An 18,932-nucleotide genomic window follows, 5' to 3' on the forward strand; every position below is an offset into this window, starting at 1 on the left:
GTCGCCAACGGGGTCTCCTTGGTCCGCGGTAGCTCCGCCGGCTGCCGTTGGCCGAGCCGCCGTGCGCGGGAGCGAGCGTTGGGAGCCGGCTGTCGGAGGCGCGGCTCTCCTCGCAGAGCGCCGCTCCTGCCGCCTGGGCCGCCTCGCAGGACAGCGCGGCGGCAGCCGGAGCTGTCCGGGCAGCACCGAGAGGGAAGCCGCGGCGCGACGGGAGCGAGTGCTGAGGACAGCTGTGCCGGAGGTGTGCGGGAGAACGGTCCCGGGACGGGGAGGGGGGCCGTGCGGGGCTCCAGGAAGCTGCAGGGAGGCGACGGGGGGGGATCTAGCGAGATGTGAGGCTGTAGGCGGCTGCGAGGGGGTGTGGGGGTTCTGGGGAGCTGGATGATCGTTGTGGTCCTTTTCAGCCCCCCTGCCGTTCTGTGGTTCTGGTAAATGCTGTGGAAAGTGAAAGTGGTGTTTCTGCATTGGATATTGAAAGGGGCAGTTGATCTAAAGTGAGCTGTAGCACGTCCTTAGAAATAGCTGATGTGCAAAGTAAGAATACCGTATACTGTGGAAAGTGAAAGTGTTGTTTCTGCACTGAACATTGACAAAGGGCAATTGATCTAAAGAATGAAGCTGTCACATATCCTTAGAAATAGCTGACGTGGACAGGAAGATTACCATATGCATATAGGTAACATATTTTAGAGACATAGTTACCGAATTACGTGACCAATTCTTTCTCCCAAAGCTGCAACAGACTTTAAATGTTCTAAACAATGTGGGTATAGTATTCTGACCTGGGAAACGTACTGTAAGGTTGTTCATTAGGCCAGCAGAAGTGAAGTCCACTGAACAAACTCTCAAGGAGTCGGGGCCTTTACACAAAGCAGAACTGTCCCACTCTGTGGGAACGTTAGGATGCCGTAGGCAGGCTCCAAGATACTGCCCTCTGTCCTCCTTCCAAGCTTATCTCTAAGCAAGGACAGACGGATGACCTGAACAATGACCCAGTGCAAAGGGCACAAATGCTGGGGGGTAATGAAGCAGTTAAGAGGTTATGTCTATGTTGTAAAGCAGACATCCAAAAGTTACGACCAGATGTTTGTTAAGAAAGCAGTTGTTAGAAGGCAGTCGACCAATTAAGATATTTGTGGTTGGGTGGTAAGGATTTGTGTTTACTTGGTATTGGTGCGATTAGTGAAGCGTTGCGAAAGAGTGTGAACCTGCAGTACTCAGCCAGTGAGGAGCCGGGGAGAAAGAGATAAGGGTCGGGCAGTAGGGGATAAAAGATGTAACACTGTTTTCTCTGCGCTCTCCTGCTTGCAGGAGGCCCGCCATTGCAATTGGGAATAAAGATAGATACAAAGATCAGAGAACCGTCCTGCAAAACTATTTGGCTATTTCCAACAACGCTTATAAATATCTTAGATGTGGGAGTCAAAAGGACACGGCTGCAATCTTTTCAGCGATCTGTGGTGACAGAAGAAGGGGAAATGGCCATAAACTGGAGCACAGGAAGTTCTGCACCAAAATGCAAAGGAACTTCTTCACGGCGAGGATGACGGAGCGCTGGAACGGGCTGCCCAGGGAGGCTGTGGATTCTCCTTCTCTGGAGATATTCCAGGCCCTCCTGGGCGCCCTTCCTGTGCTGCCTACTCTAGGGAGCCCGTTTTGCAGGGGGCTTGGGCTCAGTGATCTCTGGAGCTCCCTTGCAACCCCAGTTTTGTGATTCTGTGATTTTATTCATTGCTTCTTGCAGCAATGCAGCGTTTCAGATGAGAGAAAAGCACGGCGGGCGTAAACTGGGTTTCTGTGGTTGGTAAAGCTGTGCTGAGAACTGGGCTGACTACTGCACCTGGAAATGTGTGCAAAGTCTGCAGACACAGAAGAATAACTTTTCCTTGCAGGTTGGGCTTGTCTAAGGTAGGTGATTGCTAGGTGAGCTTGTGCTTTAAAGCATCAAGTTGTATAAATAAGGAAACTTTAAAAGCAAGATTGCCAGTTCTTTTTTACCTAGGTGATTTTTTGCAAGGAGAGATTTGAAATGCTGCTTGCTACTGGAAGATGGAGAGAGGAGAATCAAGTCAAAGGCATGCTGTGCATAGCCACCACGTAGCATCTGCGCCGCTCTCCCCCTGCACAAAGGAGGAGCAGCTCAGCAAGCTTGGCCTGGGCCATGGAAGGGAGCATACAAACATCTGGACCAACCCCAACGGAGCGGGTTCTGCAGGTTGGTTGTCTTCTGCTGTTTGTCTCCCATCCTGTTGCTCAGGGGTAGACGTGTTCTTGATCAGTGCTAATAGGAAACTTTCATGACATTTTTGTTTCAGCTGTCCCAATGCTTTGATCCCTTGCTGCTGGGATGGGGCGTTTGCAGAATGACAATGTCCAGTCAGATGTTGGGGATGAGTCTACGCACCGGGGTATGTCTGGCAGGACTGAGGCTTGGGGACCAGGCCAGGTCAAATCCAGTGCACTTTGCTCTCATTCTTAGTGCTTGCTTTTGCTCAGGAGGGTGGGTGGTGAGCCTTATGAACCAGTGCCTGCAGATGGGGTTTGTGGAGAAAGAGGTCCTGCAGGCCTTGTGTGACACCCATGGAGCTATAGTGAGGCTGCATCAGTGTAAAACGCCAGAAATCCCCAGAGGTGTGAAGGTGAGCTGTGGGCACTAGTAACACAGGAGGGAATGTGCATGCTTGGGTTTGGATGCTTCTGTGTGTTTTAAGTGACTGTGATACCACTGCTCAGTCAGTTTGAGTGTGTGGAACAAGTGTGACATCCTTTTTGATTGAGTCCTGTGAAAGGAGTCTGTATGGGAACTGCTGAGTCACGGCCTGAACCTCTGATTTATCACCTGAGGCGAGCAATGAGTCAGCCCTGGGAGCACAGGTGAAAGGAATTCACCTGTGCTGCAGGAAGGGGTGGAGCATGGCTCCACCTCTCCTAGACCCATTTAAGAGCTGACTACCAGTGGGTAGGATCTCTCTCTCTCTTTGGAAGATTCTCTCCACTGGTCTTTCCTGAGCGAGCCCACGACATGTGTAAGCATCCTATGTATTCTCTTTGTCTTGGTGTGCCTAACTCTCTTGCTGATTTCATTATTATAACATCTTAATATTGTTTGATTATATAAAATTCCTTTATATAATTTTCATTGATTATACACTTGGTGAGCCAGGCAGGCAAGCCGAATATACTAAAACTTACACTATGTCCTTTCTTTGGAATTTCTGTAAATGTTCAAGGGGGAGGACACTACCCCCCTAGATAAAATAATTCCAGGGCAGATGCCAGGATTTGCGGGATCCCCTTATTATGAATTGTCAACTATCATTGAAAAATGGGGTCCTCTACGTGTTGTGGGAAATGTTTCCCCATATCGCCTAGCAGATGACTTTCAGGGACTAGGCAATGATACATTAGTCACAAGAGAAAGACAATTAGCTGCTTCTACAGTGGCATGGCCACTGTTAAATGCTTTAAATAATGCTGAAATAAGGAATAATACTTTAGTGAACGAAAATGAACTTCTTTTAAAAGATCATATTGAAAAGTTAGAACAGGAACTTGGCATATTAACAGGAAAAAACCCAATTCTACATCTTCCAATAGGTCAAGTCTGTAATATTTCAATAAACAATGACCAGGCTCCTGAATCAACGGACTGTGTTGATCAGGAAAATAAACAATCTAAATCTGATCTTGAATCTCCAATTTTGACGGATGCACTAGAAGTCCGTCCTGTTATAACTCAAAAAACAAAAAAGGTACAGGACAGATCGGCGGGGGTGCCGCCTGATCAGTGGCCCCCCGTTCAAACCCACTTGCATGTAACAGCCCGACCGTACACAGCAACAGAACTGATGGACTTAGTCCAACGATTTAAGCAGAAAGCTAGAGAAAGTGTGCCAGCTTGGACTATGGGATTCTGGGGCAGAAAGTGTTCTGATGAATGGCCCGGAAATAGCCAAATTGGCCACAATGACCGTCCATCCTGCTCTTAGACAGAGATTATATGCAGGTAATCAATACAATGATGAAAACCATTCTATAATAGAATGGTTAATGGCGGCCTGCTGTATGGTATGGCCCAATCAATCTGATATTCCTTTACATACAGGGATGTGGTCCTCCATGGAAAACCTTCAAAATTACATCTGTGAATTAGGTGTAAGGGAAGCGATTTATGAAGATGCCTTTGATGGCCCGGATCTGGTCAAATTCTCAGCAGGGATGAGAGACCTAATTTTACAACAAGCCCAGGCATTGGGTATATTCGATGCTACCCTCCCAGCTGAGTTGGATGTCCACGTTACTCAAGATGGCTTTGGTTGGGGCCTGTGGCAACGCCAGAGTTCTGTTTGGACCCCCATTGGTTTTTGGTTTCAGGTCTGGCATGGAGCAAAAGAAAGATATAATATGATTGAAAAACAGTTATTGGCTGCCTATTCAGCATTACAGGCAGTAGAGCCAATAACCCAGACGGCTGAAGTTATAGTGAAGACCACTCTGCAGATTCAGGGGTGGGTGAAAGATCTGACCCACCTTCCTAAGACAGGGGTGGCCCAAGCACAAACAGTGGCATGATGGGTCACTTACCTCAGCCAAAGGAGCAGTCTGTCTTCATCATCCTTAAAAGAAGAGCTTCAGAAGATCCTAGGCCCAGTGACCTATCATTGTGATGCACCAAAAGAAACACTGGTCGCTCCACCAGAGAAGAGTCCCGTTCAGGAGAGGAAATATCCTATCCCTGAAGATGCCTGGTATACAGATGGGTCCAGCAAGGGCAACCCGAGCAAGTGGAGAGCGATAGCATACCATCCTTCGCCTGAGACGATCTGGTTTGATGAGTGTCATGGAATTAACTAGATCAGTTTATGCCCGTGACAGGGGGCAGTAGGCCCCTGCCCTCCCCACCCCCGGCCTGGCCCCACAAAATGGGAAGGAAGGGGGAAAAGGAAAAAAACAGCGGCAACAATCTATGGAGGTAAACTTATTTTACTAACTATGATATCGGAATGCAAAATAATACAATATAATACAATCTACCAGTGGGGAAGGATCTCTCTCTCTTCGGAAGATCCACTCCACTGGTCTTTCCTGAGCGAGCCCACGACACGGGTAAGCATCCTATTTATTCTCTTTGTCTTGCTGTGCCTAACTCTCTTGCTGATTTCATTATTATAACATCTTAATATTATTTGATTATATAAAATTCCTTTATATAATTTTCATTGATTATACAGTAGTCCTATGAATTTGAGGTCTGAATTTAAGCCTGTGGGCATCGCCCAGGAGTTGGGGAAGAGTACGAGGCAAGGAAAGTTGGGGAAGAGGATGAGGCTTCGGACCAGGAACCTCTTCCATCGGTATTAACTCTTGCCGTTCTCTTTTTGGATTAGGAATCCATGTGTTTTTTTTAATGAAGAACAGACTCATTGTGCAGCTTGTGAGTGAATTCATTCACGCCTGTTAGCTGGTTTTCTTTCCTACATGAAGCTGCAATTGAAATGGACACTTTGTGATCTGATCCCCTCTGGCATGCTCAGATCTGCCAAGTTGGCAAGGCCTGGCTCATGGTTTGTGAGTTGTGCCCAAGGTCAGAGAGTTGACTCTTGTGAGCTTGGAGTCATGTCTTCCAGTTGCACGTTGTGTTCTTTCTGTTGTGTTGACCTCTTGAGCTCCAGCCCTAACTGAGGATGCAAGCGCTACCGCAGAAGGAACGGTTTAGATTGGAAGTGCAATGCAAAGAACTGGAGCCAGCAGGAGCAGGGAAGCGATCATCCTCCTGTGCTCAGCACTGGTGAGTCCTCACCTTGAGTACTTTGTTCAGTTCTGGGTGCCTCACTACAGGAAGGACAGTGAAAGCCTTAAATGTGTCCAGAGAAGAGCAGTGAAGCTGCAGGGCATCTAGAGCACAAGTCTTATGGGGAGCGGCTGAGGGAACTGTGATTATTTAGTCTGGAGAAGAGGAGGCGCAGGGAAGACCTCCTCACTCTCTACAACTAGCTGAAGAGAGGTTGTGTTGAGGTGGGCGTTGTCCTCCTCTCCTGTGTAAGTGATAATAGGACTGGAGGGAGTGGCCTGAAGTTGCATGAGGGGAGATTGAGGTTGGATGTTAAGAAAAACTTCTCCACAGGACTGGTCAGACGCTGGAACGGGCTGCCCAGACAGGTGATAGAGTTACCATCCCTGCAGGTGTTCAAGAAACATTAGATGTTGTCGTGAGGGACGTGGCTTAGTGGGAAATGTTGGTGGAAGGTGGATGGTTGGACCGGATGATCTTGGAGATCTTTTCCAAGCTTGCTAATTCTATGTTTCTCTGAAAGACATGTGCTGGTGAGTGCTTTGCTGGGTGAGCATCACCCTGCTGAAGAGCAGGCAACTGTTGTCTTTGCAGGCAGCCACATCCACAGGGATTGGATGGACCTTAACCTTGTCTTTCACATCTTATGGGCAGTAAGTCATGTGGATTTAAAGCAGGATCTTAGAGGCAACCTTGATTTCTTCAGCCACCAGAGCTCTCCACCATGCTTCTCTGTGTGATGTGAGACCATGCAGAAGTCTGGGTAGGTGAAGTCAGTTGCTCTTCCTTTTCCCCCCAGGGCTGGAAGTAGTGGGGAAACGGGACGGTGGGACATCCCAGCAGTGGGTTCCTACCTCAGCAGAACCAAATGGCTGTTCTGGTCCACGTGGTCATTTTGAGTGAATCTGACACAAATTAGAGACATGAGGGGCCTGTGAGCAAAAAGCATGTGCTGCATTTTGTGGTGCAAGATGTCCTCTGAGCTGCTGCTAAGAATGCCCAGCATGCTTTCTTTTTGATGGGAAGAGGTTTAGCAAGGATTTTTTAGATGAAAATAGATGAAAATCACGTATTTCCTTTTGACTGACCTTTCTTTCGTACTGCTTCTTGAAAAGTTACCTTTGGATTCTAAACTAATATTTATTACTGAAGAGAATACATATGCACCCTGCACTTTTATCTGCACAAAGAATCCTCTGAACATCTGTTTACGTGTTTCTTTTTGGCACTGAGATGAAGCTGTGTGGAACATAGGCTTGGATGAATTTTCAATCAGTAGCAGGGACGTGTAATGCTCATCTTAGATGTCGTGCTGACAGAAAGAGCAGAAAGGTACATTTTATGGGGTTGCATGCTGCTTTTTTTTTTTTTTTCAGTCATGACCAGGGAAGCGTTACCCAGACGAAATGAGCATTTGTCACCTGGACTTTCTACACATGACAGAGGAAGTGGAAGTCAGCAGCTGAAGTGTCTGGGAAGACCCCTGCGTGGGAATGGTGAGAGTTACCCTGGCACCGTTCTTTGGAAATCTCAGGGCTCTGTAAGCTCTGAAGCTGTGTCGTAACTCCTCCCGTGGTGCTCTCCCTTTCTTTTGTGTAGGAGAGCTGGAGTTCAACTCCTTCCTGTTTCCTGCCTATGTGCTGCCTGCCTTGTCCATGGCCCAATGGGCTTTTATTGCTCACACCCAGATTGGTACGTGTGGATATAAGCCTTTGTTTACGTTTATCTTTTGCTTGTGGTGACAGCTCATAGCTGAGCTTGTGGTTAACAAGACACACAATAGCTGGAGATACAGTACTCTGCATCACTAAAACACGAGCTTTGTGGCAGCCACGAGCCCAAGGAACAGCGAGTTTCTGTGTTTTATTTCTGTGCTTGCTCCCATTGCCCCGCGGCCCTGTTGTGGTTGAAGCCGGTGGGTGGCTCAGCACCACGCAGTCCTTTGCCCACTCCCCTGTTCCCCGTGGGATGGGGGAGAGTGTTGGGTGGAAAAAGAGAAGTAAAACTCATGTTTTTGAGATAGAAGTAGTTCTGAATATATATATGAATGTATTGCAAGTGATGTACAAGCAATGGCTCACCACCCGCCAACCACTGTCCAGTTAGCCGCCAAGCAATAAAAGAGAGTGAGATGTACTCTCATCCCCTTCAAAACTCCTTCCACTTGATGGCATATAGTATGGAATATCCCTTTGGCCAGTTTACGTTAGCTGTCTTAATTCAGTTCCCTCCCAGCTCCTTGTTGAGAGCTTTGCTGAGAATGGCCTTGGCTCTGTGCAAGTTTGCTTGTCAGAAACTATAAAGATCAGGGTGTTCTCAGTGTGATTTTTCTCCTAGAACCCAAACATAGCATCATACCAGATACTCTGAAGAAAAATCCCTCCCACCTGAGACTAAGGCAGGCCCCCAGTGTGTGTGCCGTAAGCCAGATAGGGATGCAGGTGTTGCATTTCCCTGGCAGCGTTGGCCAGGGATGCTGGAGAGGTTTTGGTGCCCAGCTTGGACGTCGCAGCACTGCTGTGCCTGTCAAAGCGGCATGCTGCGTGCTCTCCAAGCAACGAAGCAGCGTTTCATCAACAATGTGCCATGCTATTTCCTGGAACCTGGTGTGTTTGTGTCTCTGCGGCTAGGTTTACCCTACGAGCTCTTCTTGCAATAGCTGTTTTGAATTCCATTGCAGGCGTGTGAGCAGAAGTGCTTTTCCCCTTATGTTCTGTCTCACAGTGTTTGCCCATGGTTGGTAGAAGAAGGAGCTGATGGAGTCAGCAGTAGATTCTGTTGGCTTACCCTCTGTGCTTCATCCCTGGAGCTCACTGCTGCACAGAAGAGTACACGCGTGTTTATCCCAGGGCTGCAGTAAACGGGAGCCTGGTTGGCATAGCACTGAGCAGCACCTAATGGGCTCTGCAGAGGATGGCTTTGCAGAAGGAGCAGGAGTGCCTGCGTCCACCTGTATCCTGGGATACGTTCTGGCAGCGATGCACCAGCTGTGGCCACAGTGACTGAATGCAGGGCTTGGCTTGGGGCTGCCGTGTGGCACTTACTGCCCCGCCGTATGCCTGGCAAAGCACAGCCACCCCTCGCCCACGACAAGCGTTTGTCTTAGTGTCGTGTTTCATGCTGTCTCCTGAACCTCAGGACCTGGAGGCAGCTTCCCCACAAGAAGGGGAGAACAAAATGAGGTCATCCTGGAAGCAAAAAGGCAAAAATCCACTTGGGAAAGAAATGTATATAGCAGTCTCGTAGCAGTTCTGTGTTTCTCCCGTCTCTTCCTTGATTTCCTTACAGTGAAATAGATACGTGCTGTAACGTGCTCTTGAATGAAACAAAGGACTCTAGTGTGGATTTTATGTAGGCCCTGCACTGCAAGGTATGCTGCTGGGAGGAAGTGTCCATCTGCCCGAGGGTAGGAAGGCCCTGCAGAAGGATGGCCTGAGGCCGGTTGTACGAGGCTCAACAAGAGCAAGCGCCGGGTCCTGCGCTTTGGTCATGATGACCCTGTGCCAGCTTCTCCAGGATTTGGCTGAGGTAGAATTCCAACCGCCCTCTGATTCTAGAATGTTGGAGTGTTGGAATCTTCTGGTCTTGTGACGTGGTCTTGCTTCCCCACCTTGTCTGTCATGGTGGAGCAGCCTGGTGGCCCTTAGTGATGTCATAAGCAGCTAGAATGAGGGGAGGAGCAGTGCCTGCTGCGTCCCTTCATTGGAGCGCTTGAGCTCTGACTGAGTAGCTAGCTTGTTGCACTTGTGCATCGACTGAGTACCTTCGTTTTCACACCGTCTTGTGCAGCATCTGGTAGGTAAGCTGAGACAGTGTGAGATAGACAGGTGGACAGTGAGGTGTTGAAAGCTGCTGGCTGGCGGAGCTGGTAGTGTCATGCTGCTTACTCTTGACCATCAGACATAATTTTCACTCAGTAGCTACATTCCAAAGCATAGAGGTGGCATTTGTCTCAGGGCTTTTTCCTTGTCTTCTTTGTTAAATTGTGCAAGCTCACTGATCAGCTCTTTCTCTCTCCTCTCCCCGCCCTCTGCCTTCTCCTTTGATGCAGCTTTTGCTCGCGGAAGAACAGAGCAAAGTGACAAGAAACGGCTGCGGCTTCAAGGAACTTGTTCTGATCTCTTGCCTGGTATGTGCCACACGTTGTCCCCCCCCCATGTGGTTTTGCAGCCTGCGTGGCACCGTGTTTAGTAACACAGCCTCATCCAGCCTTGACAGGACACTGGTCACGTGTAGAGTTATTCCACTTTCCCTCCAGCTCAGCCTTCAGAAGGATGCTGTCTGTGATGCTGTGACCAGCTAGTCTTTAGGAAACCAATCCCTTAGGCAAGGAGTCCTAGTCCCGGTTTGTGCAGGGCTGCACAACGTGACCATGAGCATGCGTGCTTCGGCTGCGTGTGCGCACGACAGCTGTGGGGAGCACAGCAGAGATGCAAGCAGAGGAAATCCGTGTGGAAGGCTGCGGCCGGCGCTGGAGGTGAACTGGTGGGAGCCATGCGCTAGGGAGCAGGTCCACCCCCAGCAGTGACTCCTCTCACTGCCCTGCTACTGTGCTGTCGGAGTGCTCTGAGCAAGCGCGTCTGCTGCTTTGTGCCGGAGTCCCCATCTGCTAGCAGAGGGATAGCGACTTGGTAAACTGCTGCGTAATAGGCTGTCTCGTTTGAAGTGACTGAACAAAGTGGTTGTTTCTAGAACACCTGCCTATGCCAGTGGGTAACTGAGGGTAGTTCTGAAGAAGTCTCTCCATACCGTGGTGTGTGAACAGAGAAAATAGAAGTGTGTTTCTTTTCAGTTCCAGCTTGTCGTGCCTGCTGTGATGGGCATCGCGTGCAGCGAGATCAGCTGTGGGCCTGACCTGGCACAAATGGAGGTAGAGTATGAAGCTCTGATTGGTCTTTGTTCTGCTGACTTGAGCCGGCAGAGTGAGCTGCAGATGAGCTCTCCTGCTTTTCAAGAGAGGGAGAATCCTTCCAGCTCTATCGGTGTCACTGAAAAGCTGCCTGAAAAGCTTCATGTCCTTGCTACGAGCATCTAGATGGCCGTGGACGTTATAGTACCGACAGAATCAGATCGAGCGTTATAAACATGCAGAAGCTTTTTCCCCATCCTGCTTGGATTTTGTCACCCAAAGACCAAGTTCTCATATTCAGTAAGTTAAGGGAAGCAGGCACTTGTAGTGAGCCAAGGATTGGGTCAGTGGACCAGCTCCTGTGTCCAGTCCATGGCTGAGGTCTCCAAGCAATAGGTTACAGGAAGCAAGCAGACTCTTACGCTCCTCTTTGGCAAGACAGTACTGCAAGCGTGGCAAGTTTATAAAACTCCAGGAGTCCTCTCGGTTGGGGTGTTTGTCCTCTTAGTCTGGGTAGAGAGAGACGCATCTTTACATTGCCTGGCCATACTGCTGCACACCAGGAAGAGAAACAGCTGTTATTAGACTTGCAGTTTCTTGTTAAGCACTCATGATAAGGATCTTTCTCTGCAGATGTGCTCCTTGCTCTGAAATTGTCCTCGTTTGTCCTCAGCTCCTCACCATGGCCTGTGCTCTCTGTTTCAGACTGAGAACAATGGGAAGCCCCTGCTGATCCACGAGGAGTCTCCTGTAAATATTCCAGCTGTTGCTGCTGCCCATGTTCTTAAGAGATACGTTGCCCAGGCACCGGATGAACTCTCCTTTGAGGTAAGCAGTTAAGGGCGTTCCTAGTTGTCATGTACAGGAGAGTATAAGGTGTGAACGCATCAGGAATATTCTCAGATACCTTCAGAATGTTTGGTGAGGTTGCAGTCTTTTGCAGGTGGGAGACATCGTGTGCGTTACTGATATGCCACCAAAGGAGCTGACCCCCTGGTGGAGAGGCAAGCATGGCTTTCAGGTAGGCACAAGCTTCGGACTTGAGAGAGCAACTTCGGTCAGGTCGGGAATCTCGGCTAAGAGCTGCGCTGCCTGCACAGGATGGCTCATGGATGTAAACATTTTCCCTGTGTCGGTGTCAGAGATGGTCTTTGTAGGAAACTGTCTCCTCAATTCACTTAGAAGCAAGAGCCTTCACAATATGCATCAGGTCACGGCCACTGAACCCCACCTTTGGAAATGCAGCAGCTAAGACAGTGTTTCCGTGTCTCAGAGTATTTTGCTTGCACCCATGCAGAACGTGAAGTTAGTGTCTTTTAGGAAGTTACTGCCTGTCAGCTGAGGTAGGGTAACAGACCCTCCGCGTGCTTGTTGCTGCTGCTGGCTGCAGAACGCTGGGTAGCTCGGAGCTGGGGATTATTGCAGCTGCATCTCAGTCAGCAAGAACTTTCTTCTTCTACATCTTCTACAGAAGCAATTATTTGTTTTGTAGGTCTTTTGGCTGCAAATGTTGAATAATTATTACTTTTATGCAGGCCACTTTTTGTTGGATAGTCTTACGGAGCGTCAGGCAAGCACGTTCCGAGGAAAATGTTAGGTGGCTTTTGGTTGAACAGTTCAGGCCTGAGAAATGCTGCCTTCAGTATTGCACCTCTCTTTTTTTTCTTGTTACAGGTTGGATTTTTCCCAAGTGAGTGCGTGGAGCTCATCAATGGAAAAATTCCGGAGTCTCTCCTCAGTTCAGTGCCAAAGCCAGGTACAGATGTTACATTTGATGGTGCAGGGAAGCAAAATGGCGTCTCTTCTTGGGTGTGTTCTGTGTTTAATACCTCCTTTATCCATCCCGTGTTATAGTCTGTGCTGATGATCCTTCAGGCATATCATGGGGCATATGGCTTGTGTTTTGTAGGCAATGAGAATGAAGGAGGGCAAAGGCAGTTCTTCTGCGAGTCAGTACGAGGTTGAGAACAGCCAGTGTCCCTGGTGGACAGCTAGAGGCCTGGTTGTGCTAGTGATATGCTTGATCAGAACGTGACTTTTCAAGAGGATCCTTAATCCTCAAGTTGAGCAAGCCAAGCAAGAGGAGTGCATTAAACTCCATCGGAACGCGCAGAGATTTGGCCCGATCCTCCCATGTTTATGAGTGGACTTGGGGAAATCATAGAATCCTCCTAGTATGGCTTGGGATGGAAGGGAGCTCAAGGATCATCAAGTTCCAACCCCCCTGCCTCAGGCTGGGCTGCCAACCAACCTCCACATCTAATGTGAGACTAGACCCCACTGCCCAGGGCCCCATCCAACCTGGCCTTGGGCTCCTCCTGCAGGGATGGGAGAAAATCCGTTTTTCTATGTACTTGTTAATGTTCTTCCCGTTTTGACGTGCTCTGTAGAATGTGTTATGCTCGGCCTTGTCCAACTGAGCCAAACCTGAAATGAACTGGTTTCTTCCTGTTGTGCAGTGCCAAAGAAACGCGGCAAGCTCGTCACCTTCCTTCGTTCCTTGGTGAAGGCCCGCCCAAAGAAACCGAAAGAGCGGGAGGTGGAGAAGGAAAGGGTGTTTGGCTGTGACCTGGGAGAGCATCTTCTCCACTCTGGTTGCGATGGTAAGTGACAGCCCGTTCCTGAGATCTTCCTCTGTTGGGCATCTAAAGATGAAAGGGAGGTCATATCTAGCAAAGGGGCAGGTTGGTACCGGTGGAGAAACGTGTAATGGAAGTTGATGGCTGAAAGATAAACTGAGGCTAATGCTCTTAAGAGACAAGCACGTTTGTATTTGCTTAAACCAAAGCCTGTAAGCCAATCCCACGCTAGCCTGAAAAGAAGGGAAGCCTTTTGGCCAAGGAGAGTGTCCTGCATATGTTTCCCTGCTCTCCTGGACATGAGATTTCCCACCTCCTTTCATTCCCATGGGAGCTGTGGTGGGACTTGCAGTGTCTCCGGCTTCCCCAGAATTACTTTCTCCAGGCTGATTCCTAGGTCCTTACACTTCTTGAATGCAAGGAACACGTCTGTCCAGTTTCCTCGTCTTGGACAGCTTTCTTCTGTAAGGAAGAACTAAGCAGTAGCCTGGCTGGGCTTAGTGGATGAGATTTGACAGGAGCACAGCCTGAACCAGTACTTGAATGAGGAGCTCAAGTAACCGCTGGCACGTGTTCTTTAGTCCCCCAGGTCCTCCAGAGCTGCGCCGAGTTCATTGAGCAGCACGGCGTAGTGCAAGGGATATACCGGCTGTCCGGCGTCGCGTCCAACATCCAGAGACTGTGGTAAGAGTGCTGCGACTGACACAGCGGTCAGTAGGGGCGCGTGCCCTGTTGTGGGTGCTCAGAGGCCTGCGCCGTGGGGCAGCTCTGTGCAGGCAGCGTGCGCTCAGCAGTGGTGCGCCAGGCTTGTCACTGTTTGATAGGAACACGGGGCGTTCAGCAGACTTGCTGGGGCAGGAAGTTCTCCTTCTGTCCTTCGGAGCACTGGAAGGCTGTGGGGGACTGCGGTGTCACCGCTGCCAGCTCTCATTCCCGTTTCCTCCTGTTTGCAGAGCCCTTTGGAGCAGCCCACACTCCTCCTTGCTGCTCCGGGCTCCTGGCTTAGGATTGTAGACTAGGCAGCCAGTTGTCAGAGTCACGGGAAATGCCTTAGCAAAACGAAAAGGTCTCCTTTTGGAAACATCTCATCCAGCATGGCTCGTGTGGTGCTGGTGACTGAGTGTTCATTTTCTCCTGTTAATCGGGAAGCCCTTCCAATGCTTGATTATATTTGGTGTGGCTTTTGACTTGTTTTCCTCTTTCTCAACCCCCCCGCCCGTTTTTGTGTCCTTCTCTCCAGCCAGGAATTTGAGTCTGAGCAGATTCCTGAGCTAACCATCCGCGACACTCACAGCGTGAGCTCCGTCTGCAAAATGTACTTCAGGGAGCTCCCGAACCCTCTGCTGACCAACCAGCTGTATGACAAGTTCTCGGTAAGCACAAGGCAACGTCTTTCCTTTACCTCTTCCCTGGGCCTCTTGGGAGATGGCTGCAGCAGTGCCCCAGCTCTGAGGCCCTTTTTCTGTTAGCCCCGTGGGGTTTACTCGTATGTCTTTGCCACATCATGCATCATATGGATGCCATTTTCGGTGGTCCCAGGAGGCGGTTATTTCCATATTCACAAAGCTTGAGAGAATTCATGTTTTTTGTTTTTTCTTTTGTTTTGTTTTACTATTCCCCAAGTATTTATAGAATGGGAGTGGGATTGATAGCAAAGTGCACTTGAAGCTTGAGGAGCTGAGCTGCACAGTCAGGCTGTAAACCGGCCCGCTGCTTGGACTCCTTGGCCTTGATGGCACCAGCTGCGTGCCGCTATGTTCCCCAGATGCCTCCTGGAAGGCGTAAAATCTGTCTCGGCGCAGACCAACAGCACGCTGTCCCCATAGTTCCCGACCCTGTGGCAGGTATCTAGCCTGATTTGTGTCTCAGTCCCTTTCTGCACTATTCCAGGAGGCTGTTGGTGCCGCTACAGATGAGGAGCAGCTGGTCAGAATGCAGGACGTCATCCAGCAGCTGCCCGCTCCTCACTACAGGTCAGTGCTGCCCTCACTCTGTTGAGCTCAGCCATGCTGCACTTCAGAGGGCAGTGGTGTGATTCCAGGCTTGTCTCATGCTGGCAACATGATGCCTGCGTATGTTGAAGCAGTTTAAGGCTACACGGGGTTAATTTATTGGGTCGGTTCCTGGGCACGGGGGCACAGTTGGTGCAGCTGGTGGCTGCAGCTGTGCTGTGCTGGGGCTTGGTGCCACAGTGTGGCACTTAGTCAAGTTGGATCTACTTCATCTTCAGTGACAGTAGCAATAACATGCATTGAGGCTTTGCTCTGTGAACCGCAGCACCGCGTGCTCATTGGTGCTGAATATTTGCCTCTCTGATTTTCCAGGACACTGGAATACCTGATAAGACACTTGGCTCGTCTAGCCGGGAACTGTTCCGTGACAAACATGCATGCTAAGAACTTAGCGATTGTGTGGGCTCCAAACCTCTTAAGGTCAACTTCTTTCTCCATTTCAACACACTGCTTGGATCTGTTCTCCGGCAAAAAATGCAATCTACCTTTTTCTCCATCGAATGTGCTCTTCTCCTGTACACTGTAGTAAGTGGCTGACGGCAGAGCAAGAGCCTGGGCTGTTCTCCAACCGCACGGGCACAATTTCTAGATGACAATTTCTGCCCTCTTGTTCAGATGGGACTGGTGTGTCCTTGACCATCCAGGAGAATTTCTTCAGCGGCATCACTGCGGAAGCCTCCGGAGCCCAATTTGACAGCTTTTGGCTGCAACAATCCAGACTTGGGGAAACTTGGATCTTGGATAAATGACTGCTAAAATCTGCCTTTTCTACAGATCACAGCAGAACGAGTCTGCCTGCGCCAGCGGAAGAGCCGCCTGCATGGAACTGCAGACGCAGTCGGCTGTGGTGGAATTCATCATCAACCACGCAGATGTCCTCTTCTGCTCCAAATCCGGATCAGACATGGCAGATGGAGCAGGTGAGTGTCTTCCTCCATGAGCTTTATCTTGATCAGACACCTTGATCAAATCCAGGCCTTCTCCAAGATCTTTGAAATACGCTTGTTCTATCGAGGGGACAGCAGACTTCTGGGCTTAGATTAGAATCTGGCATCCTGTTGCTGGATGCTGAGAATGTCCAAGTCCAAACTTTACAATGAGAAAAAAAACGTCACTGTCGTTACGATGTTTTGCATGCAGGTGAAGCTTGATGAAAGTGTGGCAGTGAAGCTTTCTGAGTTCCCTGCCCCCGCTTTCTAGGGTTTTTCTTTGCCCATTTCGATACAGTGAGCTGCTCTTATTAATTATGACTCTGTCCTCTGCCTTAAACATACCTCTGACCACATGCTTATTCTGACCTCCTCTTCTTCTAGTGGCTCAGATAAGCAGGTCTGAGAAAACTATAGCATCTCCCCCAGAACTGTGATGGCTGTGGTGCTGCTTTGTGATCCTCGCTCTTACCTGTGGCTTTCCCTTACAGGGCACGGTTCTCTCTCAGGGCCCAAGTCTGCGTGGGTGTCTTCTCCTGCCACAAAGCTGCTCACCCTGGAGGAGGCACAGGCTCAGAGGCGAGGCCACAGCAGCTCTTCCGTTGTGACACAGAGCAGGGACATAGAAGTGGAAGAAGGCCCCACAGCTGTACAGGGGAAATTCCACACAATCATCAACTTTCCATCTGAAAGGTAAAGAGGACTTTGTTTTCCAGCAACCGTCATCATTGTTTGGGTGGGTTGTGTTGTTGTTTTTTTTTCCCCCATTATTTCTTGCGCCAAAACATGTGGAAGCTAAATTAAAGTAACGGTGCCTGAAGTGAATTGTTGCAGTGAATCTCTGCTCCCTTTGGACTCTGAGATTCAACTAACATATTCGGTTTAGCCACACGAGGCTGCCATTCCTTCCTTGCTGGGCACGCAGTCACGAGATGTATAAAGCCATGCTGACGTCTACCCTGGCCTGAGCTGGCTCTACCTTGAAACGTTGGGGTTTTCCAGCTGTCGGGGCCACATGCCTGAAACCAGTTCCGGTTCTCCTCTAAGCAGAGCTGTTGGTCAGACCTGCTGGCACTAGAAACTAAACTTGGCGGTGAGATGGGGCCGACGAGGTGTTGATGTCAGAGTCAGAGGTGCTTTTGAATTTCCTTTATGGCTGCACGGTTCCTCAGAAAGCAGTTACGCCTGCCGGCTCCAGAAGAGCCATCCCTTAGATGCTGTCCTGTACAGCCGCGGAGCCTTTGCTCACGTGCTCTGCATCTTGCTTGACACAGTTTAGGGGAATTTAGCCAGCAAGACTTCAGGGCTGAGCTATAGGAGTGGAACCATCCTCAACTGCTTGAAAGAGAGCGAGTTTCTAAGCTGTGCTTCAGCAGAAACCAGGCGGTGCCAGGAACAAGCAACTGTTGGCAAGAGCTCAGTGCAGCTCTTCCCTCACCCCGCACCACGCACGACTCACACCAGTCCCTGTTTTCTCTCTCCAGACAACGTCCACCCAGCAAGATGAAGGAATCACCAGCTGGCAGTTGGCGTTCCTGCTTCAGCCTGCGGAAACCATCCTCTGTGGCCAAACGCCGACTGCAGCGCAGTCCCAGGGAGCCCTCAGAGACGGAAGTCGTGGTGCTGGCAGGTAAGGGTGCGAATCCAGCTTTCAAAGCCTTGCTTTTCAGCGACATAGAATTCATGCAATACAAGTGGACTTGTATCTCCTCCTAGCGTTCCAACCTATACCTAGCATCTTCAGATCACCCCTGATCAAGAGCCACTTTCATAATTCAGCTTGTGAAAGTTTGACACTAACCCCTGTGTATCCTTCCTAGGTGAATCGAGCCCTTGTCTACCCAGAAGAGCCGGGGCAAGTAGCGATGGTGCGCTGTGTGCTTCCATCGATGGAGGGCTCTTAGGAAGCACGAGTCACTGTGGTTCAGATGACAGCCTTCCACAAAACAACAGCGATGGAGAGAAGGAGCTCATCCAAGTTCACGCCCTCATTTCTCCCGGCTGTGCTGAAGATGCTGACCTGAGCCTGCTGGACACCACAGTCACCAGCCTGGACTGTGACCCAGTGCCTTTGCAGTGCAGCCCAGCCCAAGCACAGTCCGAGTGCCCCGACAGCAGCACCTCCACGCAGGAGCAGGTCAGCGTCGCTGAGGAGAAGCCGAGCCTCTTGGAGGGGGACTTAGAATCAGGCCTCCAGCCCCAGGCACCGGGCAGCAGCACTGAGAGCTCTGAGCCACTCTCTCCGTGACAAGAGAGGATGAGTCCCATCTTTCCCTGGACCTCTCACGCCCTCCTGTCTTTTACATAATAATAAAAGCACGCTCGTGCTCAATCAACGCCTTGACTGCCTTCCGAGTCTTCATTCACAGAGACTGGGACGAATGCAACGAAGAGCAAGGCACGCCAGCTTGCAACGCGATGGCTGTGGGGTGCGCGCAGCAGAGCTCTGGGTTTGTTCCCGTTCTGTCTGGCTTTGGGACGTCTGCAGCGAGAGCTCAGCTACCATCTGGTATGGTAGCAAATGATGTTTAGCATCCTGGATGCTGCTCGTGATAATCCCGAGCTTCCTGGCTGTGGCTTTGTGATGCTTTTCAGGGCTTTTTGCTGCATTTCGAAGCCTCGGCTGCTCCCTAACGCCTCTCTCCTCCTGCCGTGTCCATTCCTGGCTCCCGACCTAGGAGCTGGCCGTGCAGACCTGTCGTCATCACGCTGCGGCAGGAGGAGCTCACCTTGAGCAGCATCTCCCTTGCCCCGCCCCCTGCCTCTGATTGG

The 18,932-nt window shown here is 50.1% G+C and overlaps 1 protein-coding gene across 9 annotated transcripts; it reads left to right on the forward strand.

The window, feature by feature from the left end:
• The first annotated feature begins 87 nt into the window (after positions 1-87).
• On the forward strand, positions 88-18,908 carry LOC149916933 (rho GTPase-activating protein 32-like). Of its 9 annotated transcripts, none has more exons than XM_090146883.1 (22): positions 88-241; positions 1,745-1,908; positions 1,988-2,215; positions 2,316-2,408; positions 4,106-5,788; positions 6,386-6,554; positions 7,168-7,287; positions 7,391-7,483; positions 9,843-9,920; positions 10,584-10,661; positions 11,346-11,468; positions 11,584-11,661; positions 12,315-12,396; positions 13,100-13,243; positions 13,801-13,903; positions 14,460-14,592; positions 15,110-15,192; positions 15,544-15,651; positions 16,006-16,151; positions 16,652-16,853; positions 17,645-17,790; positions 17,981-18,908. In XM_090146883.1, the coding sequence occupies exons 7-22, from the start codon at positions 7,285-7,287 to the stop codon at positions 18,406-18,408; spliced, it is 2,028 nt and encodes a 675-aa protein (XP_090003009.1). In that variant the 5' UTR covers positions 88-241; positions 1,745-1,908; positions 1,988-2,215; positions 2,316-2,408; positions 4,106-5,788; positions 6,386-6,554; positions 7,168-7,284; the 3' UTR covers positions 18,409-18,908. The 9 variants fall into 9 exon arrangements, with proteins under 9 accessions (XP_090003009.1, XP_090003008.1, XP_090003007.1 ...); XM_090146882.1 differs by having other exon boundaries at positions 2,003-2,215; XM_090146881.1 differs by lacking the exons at positions 88-241; positions 1,745-1,908 and having other exon boundaries at positions 1,917-2,215; positions 2,316-2,639.
• The last annotated feature ends 24 nt before the right edge of the window (positions 18,909-18,932 follow it).

The sequence above is a fragment of the Phasianus colchicus genome, chromosome 9, assembly GCF_987193195.1.
Source record: "Phasianus colchicus chromosome 9, bPhaCol1.hap1.1, whole genome shotgun sequence".
Classification (NCBI taxonomy): Eukaryota; Metazoa; Chordata; class Aves; order Galliformes; family Phasianidae; genus Phasianus; species Phasianus colchicus.

Excerpts from the sequence above, each read along its gene's own strand:
- LOC149916933 (XM_090146883.1), top strand. Across the intron at positions 12,397-13,099 it reads CAGTTCAGTGCCAAAGCCAG|TGCCAAAGAAACGCGGCAAG; the intron begins GTACAGATGTTA and ends CCTGTTGTGCAG. Across the intron at positions 15,193-15,543 it reads CTGCCCGCTCCTCACTACAG|GACACTGGAATACCTGATAA; the intron begins GTCAGTGCTGCC and ends CTGATTTTCCAG.